Source organism: Tupaia chinensis, unplaced genomic scaffold, assembly GCF_000334495.1.
Source record: "Tupaia chinensis unplaced genomic scaffold, TupChi_1.0 Scaffold143757_1, whole genome shotgun sequence".
NCBI classification, from domain to species: domain Eukaryota; kingdom Metazoa; phylum Chordata; class Mammalia; order Scandentia; family Tupaiidae; genus Tupaia; species Tupaia belangeri.
The window spans coordinates 160,801-167,387 of NW_006203606.1; the positions used below are offsets into that span (position 1 = coordinate 160,801).

General features: G+C 40.3%; 1 protein-coding gene and 1 pseudogene across 1 annotated transcript in view; one reads left to right on the plus strand and one right to left on the minus strand.

Annotated features, from left to right (window-relative positions):
* ITGAV (integrin subunit alpha V) overlaps positions 1-6,587 on the minus strand; it is a gene marked incomplete at its 5' end in the record, with an annotated part of 108,538 nt that overhangs the window by 13,625 nt on the left and 88,326 nt on the right. Inside the window, 3 exon segments of the mRNA XM_006164905.3 lie at positions 1,952-2,044; positions 2,607-2,754; positions 3,648-3,715. Of these exon segments, the coding sequence (XP_006164967.1) occupies positions 1,952-2,044; positions 2,607-2,754; positions 3,648-3,715 (309 nt within the window).
* Positions 4,078-5,200, plus strand: LOC102503079 (transmembrane 6 superfamily member 1-like; annotated as a pseudogene).

Sequence of the window (6,587 nt, forward strand, 5' to 3'; positions counted from 1 at the left end):
GGAGAGATTTTCACTATAGGGCACGTGCACTCACCAGACAGACAGAGACAGACAGAGAGACAGGAAGCAAGAAATCACCCCCCAGGGGGGATGGTCATGCCGCAATCCCTTCTCCTCCATTCTCCTCTTGGGATCTTGGGCATGCACGCACACGCACCCAGCATGAGTTTTAAGCCACCGGGTCCGGGACGCGAACCACGGTCGACTATGTGGGAGTCCAGCGACATAGCCATTATGCTAACTGCTGGTTTCCAATGTGATTTTCTATCAAATCTTTTATTTAGGATGTTTAGGCCCTTCCATATGAAGTCAATTTAATAATGTTAATCATAATTATACTTCCTTATAATATTAACTGTCATTCTAAAAAACGCTGAAATAAAGGCTTTGTTCATCCACCAAAAATATAGTAATGAGGCACAATGACTGGTAATAGAAAGCTATCCAGTGAACTCTATTAAGGAACGAATAGTTCATGAGATTAAGGGAACCAGGCTAACAAAGGCCTGAGGGGGCCATAACCAGAACTGTTCCTCTCACACCTCTCACAAGTCCCCCAACATGAAACATCCCAACTCCTGCAGGTGTGTAATGGACAGATTCTAAAGCAAACAACTGAGCCATGGGTACAAGGCAGGAGGCTTCCTGGGGATTGTATAAATGACAGGTAAAAATGGTATTCCTTAAGCACTGCCTCCCCTCTACAAAGCCCAGAGCTATCTACACTGAATACCAGGAGAGGAAAAGCAAAAGCAAATGGGATTATGGGACAACAAAAAGCAAACTCATTCATTAAGGAAATGCTGAATACTTGTGGAAAAAAATGGAACTTGGAGTACTTTGTTTCAGTCCTTTTTTCCAAGATACTATATATCTAGACATAATAATGATTTTAATGGAAAAATGGAATATTTAGCCCCATATTAACACAGACCCTCAAGTTACCAGTATCAACGCACCAATAAATTAAATAAATCTATTGAAAAGGTAATTATGACATACACTGTCCCTTTTTTTCTTGATATTAGGACTTCTACAAAATACATTTTATTTACTTTTCAGATTTGGAAAGAGGCCCATTAGGTCCTTCTTTTCAAGCTCGTGGACTCCCTGCTTCACCCTCTGAAAGGGAGATGATTCAACTAAGCTTCTCCTTGATCTTCTGTGTGGACCTACTACATGAGAGTTCAAGCTGATGAGACAACTCCATCTCACTTAGGAACGACAGTCCTGGTAGGTACTAGAGTGGTTTTAGAGGAACCACTATAGCATCAGCTTAAAATGCCTATATTCTAATTACAGTCCTTAGTTTAAACCATGTTCTCCTCCATTTACTAAACTGAAAGCAGTATAAAGAGCAGCTTATCAGATGCCATGCAACAGTATACCTGTTATTTCAGAATCTCAAATATGTTACATTATGTTGTGTTAAAACTAAACTAATATGTTATATTATGTTGTGCTTCAACTAAACTAACCATTAAACTCTAAATCAAAACCAACTTAAAGACTATTTTGAAATGCCCACCCTCCTCAAGAGGTTGTCACGGGATATATGTGCTCACTGCAGAGAGATAGCGACAGAGACAGTAAGAGGAGAGGTGAGAAATCACGGCCTAGGGGGATGGCCCACGGCAATCCCTTCTCCTCCATTTTCCTGCCCCCCGCCCCAGGATCTTGGGTATGCACGCACATGCACCTGGCATGAGTTTCAATCCACCATGTCCAGGATTCAAACTGTAGTTGGCCATGTGGAAGTCCAGGGATATAACTGCTATACCATCTGTTGGCCCTTGAACTGTTTATTTTAAAAAGTTAATATGGGGGGGGCACCAAAATAAAGGTGAAAACCTCTCCAAATAATAAAGAAAAAATTAATATGAACAAACTCAGAGAAAAATATGCTATTCTATTTATGGGGAAAAAAATCTATTTAATTCAAATGTCTTACCTGAGTTCCAGCCTTCATTGGGTTTCCAAGATCACATACCACCTGGCGGGTTTGATTTTCTGTCTTAAATGCACAGGAAAGTCTTGCTAAGGCCTTTGATAAACAAAGGAAAAGGATGTGAAAGGAAAATAAATTAGTGACAAAAAAAAAGAAAAAAGAAAAAAGAAAAGCAGACACCATAAGACTAAATAGTATAAAGCATTCTTAAATAGTATAAAGCATTTGAAGAATTTGGATATTTAAATTTCTTTTTTAAAAAACAAATAAATCTATTTGAGCAAACAGTGAGTAAGAAAGAAACCAGACTTACAGATAATTGCTCCATACAAATGTAAGAGTGTCTCTGAAAGATTCCTAGAGGACTTGATATATAACCACATTGTATCTGACAAATAATCTAATGAACAGGTTTAGACACTATCTATCTACTCTCCTTTCCAGGCACTCAGCAAGCAATTCTAAAAATGTTACATATCAATGCTTTATGCAAGCTATTACACTTGAAAGGAATCATGTAAGGTAGGCACTCTACGATCTAGCAATTTAGCATTAAGTAAAATGGCTAAGCTCATGTTTTACTAAACGGGGGAGTAGCTCATTAATGTTAATAAGACCTGTGAGTGCATTTCGATTTTTAAAGAGGCATCTTGCTTACTTCACTGTTTCGAACAACCCCGATGAAATCAGCCTGTGGTGGAATGGAAACGATGAGCTCAGCTTCATAGGCACCTTCTCCTTGATTCTGAGCCTTAACAGTCAACGTCAGAGGGTTGTCATCGCCAATATAGATCTTCTTTTGATCGCTACAAGTTAATGCATATCCAGACAGTGAGAAAAGACTACATGGAGAGAGTATTCAAAGACCAATAATAAATACACACACAGCCACGATATGGTCAACACTATTCAAGGCATGTTAAAAACTATTTCAAAGCTCAATAGAAAACAACTGGGTGGAAATCCAATACTTCCCCCATTAAAAAAAAAAATCAAGGCCACTAATATTTCACTATTGTTCATATCTATTTCTAATGCAATTTTATAGCTCTATATGTACTTTTTAAATCCCTATTTTTTTCTAAAAATGGAATTAATCATTTCGTAATTCTCACAGTATTTTCTATATACCCTATAAAATTGTGAGGATATCCCTTGAGTTAAAAATATGTCTACAGGGAACCAGCAGTTAGCGTAATGGCTATGTTGCTGGACTCCCATGTAGTCGACCACGGTTCGTGTCCCGGACCCAGTGGCTTAAATCTCACGCCGGGTGCGTGTGCGTGCGTGCCCAAGATCCCGAGAGGAGAATGGAGGAGAAAGGATTGCAGCATGACCATCCCCTCTGGGGGGTGATTTCTCGCTTTCTATCTCTATGTCTCTCTCTGTCTGTCTGGTGAGCGCACGCGCCCTATAGCGAAAACCTCTCTGAAAAAAAAATATGTCTACAGTGAAGTTCATCTTTAAGAAAGTATATTATTTTGTAATACTACCCAAAGCTGAATGATAATAAATCTGTTCATGGAAGTAACTAGAAAAAAAAGAGCAGATTCTTTTTTTTTCGGGGGGGGGGGCTCAATGTTAGTTGTTTTATTGTTATAGAAAAAAATGCATTAAACTCCAATATAATTAATATTCACTATGTGCTCTTTCATTTAAATTTCTTATTATACTGTTAATTGTTTAGAGCAAAACTTACCTATCTACAGAAACTTCCAGTTTTGGTTTACAGACATTGTCTTCACCACAATCAAGTAAAATATGAGCCTAGAGAAAACAATTCATTATTTTTTACATGAAAAAAAATACCAGTACAGGCTGTGCATGCAATGGGTGCCAGTGGACATTGTGGATACACATATAGGTACCCATACACACATTATATACACTCATCAACTTGTTTGCATACTTGACTACACAAAAGATTATAGTCACTTATTTTTGAGGTCAGTGTAGATAGTCAAGAATGAGCAACTGTCCTTGGGCTAGTGGTGTTGCCAACCCTCAGCCCTATCCAAGCTGCCCATTGAGCCCTCGTGGCTCTTGGCAGGAACACCGTGAGGACTCTGCCAGTGACAGCACCGTGGCCTACGCAACCAGACGGCGCTGCAGGGTATGTGGGGCAGCAGTGGTGCTAGGTGCCTGGAAGGGCAAACGCCAAGGAGCACGGGTGCTGTTGAAGCTGGGCAGGGTGCCCGGGTGGGATGTAGTGAAGGGCGAATCGCATGCCGGTGGTGATGAGTACCTCTGCAGCCACAGGGCTCTCCACGCTGTCCCTCTTAGCCATCCCAGTCACTACATCTTCAACCCCCTGGCGGTCCAGCACGATTCCTGGACAACTGTAGGGGTTGCTGCCCTTATCCTGCTGCTGGTAGCCCTGTTGTTTGTGTCCTTGTCAAAAGAAAACCTCTCCAGGACCCACTGTTCTATGTGTATGCAGTGTTTGGATTTACCAGCCTGGTGAACCTCATCATAGGGTTGGAACAAGATGGAATCACTGACAGGTTCATGACACACTACCTGAGAGAGGGCGAGCCGTGTATGAACAATGCATACGGGCACATGATCTGCTACTGTCTGCTCATTATATATAGTTACAATGTTGAACCTTGTGAATGGCGGCCATAGCGTGGGCAAAGACTTACAGAACAGCATGAAGAGAAGGCCTGTATTGGGTTGGATCGATTATAATGAGTGTTGTTTTTGTACCAGGAAACATTGTAGGGAAGTATAGAACATGAATTTGCTCTGCCTTTTTCTTAAGCATATCATATACTTGTCTTCCTGTCTGGGCTGGCTTCAGAATCTATGAACAGTCATCAGACATTTAGAATTATCCCTCAAAGGTTGTTCAAGAAGCCTCAGCAAAGGACCTGCTGTGAAAGCCATTTGATTTAATGTTGGCTGTGTGTGGCCTCCTGGCAATGGGATTTTGTCTGTTCAGAAGGGTGATTGTTTTGGATTGTCCAGCTGAGCTCTGCAAATTATACATGCAATTTCAAGAGCCCTACCTAAAGGATCCTGCGGCTTATTCCGAAATGCATGTGTTGCCATCTATGTTGTATTCTGTCCCTTACTTTGTCATTGTCCTTTATGGCTTAGTCGTTCCTGAAAGTTCCTGGATGCCTGAGGACAACCTCAGGCTCAGTTTTCTCACACTGGTGCTTCTCTTCACCCTAGAACTTCTTATGTGTACATAGTCCTTGAAGAAGCAAAAGTCCTTTTTTTCAGCCTTAAACATAACATACAGAGTTCTTCCTCAGCTCTTGGCCTATCAATGTCTCTATAAACCAGAATTCTTTTTTTTTTTAAAATGATTTATTTAACTTTACTTATTCATTCATTTTTGACTAGATAGATACAGAGAGAGAGAGAGAGAGAGAGAGAAGGTGAGAGAGCAAGCCACCAGGTCGAGGCCTCGAACTATGGTCAGCCATGTGGCCAGCGCCTTAACCACCATGCCACCTGTGCTGGTCCCTAAACCAGAATTCTTCATAAAAACAAAGGCAGACAAAAAAGTGGAATGAAGATATTACTTTATGTACTTCCTCTCTGGATTACTGCTTTTTGTTATACTGGTACTAATATTTGTCTCCTTTCACTCCCTTCTCATCCATGAATATTTAAGAATACATAAATTCTTTTTCTATTCTATATGTGCCAGCTGTTACATGGCATTGTGAGGGTAAATGTTCTTTTTGAAGTTAGTGAGAAATTATTTACAGAAATAACATTCAAAATTATTTGTGAATAAACCTGATCATCTACCCTCAATATTCTGTTTGCACACATTAAATAATTATAAATGTGAAAAATCACAATTTAGCACCTACAACAATGAGCATGAAAATGAAACTATTTAAAAGTGTGGAATATGGTCCTGTATATAAAAAATTTAAACAGCAGGTCTGTAGGCGGTGTGGAGGTTAAGGTGCTGGCTCTCACATGGCCTACTTCATGGTTCAAGTCCCAAGCCAGGCCAGGCATATGTACATGTGGGCCCAAAGTCCCAAGAGGAAAAGGGATTGTAGCATGGCCATTCCCCTTGAGAGTAATTTCTCAATCCACATCCCTGTACCTGCGGTGAGCGTACGTGCCCTATAGCAAACTAAATCGAATCAAATCAAATCAAAATAGCAAACACAAATTGGAGAAACAATTTCTGCATATACAATGTAGTAGAAGACTCATTATCAACTTCAAATCATCAGAATACTTATTTTTAAGTGTTGTTTGGAAAATTTTTTCCCAAATAAAGTATGCAATTCATTGCTGTTTTAAAATTTACTTTCACTCGGACCAGCAGATGGTGTAATGACTATGTCGCTGGACTCCCATCTAGTCGATCACAGTTCAAGCCCCAGATCCAGCAGCTCAAAACAGGCACATGTGCATATGCGTGCCCAAAATCCCAAGAGGAGAATGGAGGAGAAGGGATTGAGGTGTGGCCACCCCACATGGGGGGGTGATTTCTTGCTTTCTGTCTCTTTGTCTCTGTGTCTCCAGCGAGCGCACATGTCCTACAGCAAAAATCTCTCAAAAAGAAAGAAAGAAAGAGAAGGAAAGGAAGAAAGAAAGAAATTACTTTTACTAAATTGCTTTGTGTGAATCGAAACAGCTAAACAAGAGGTCAATAACT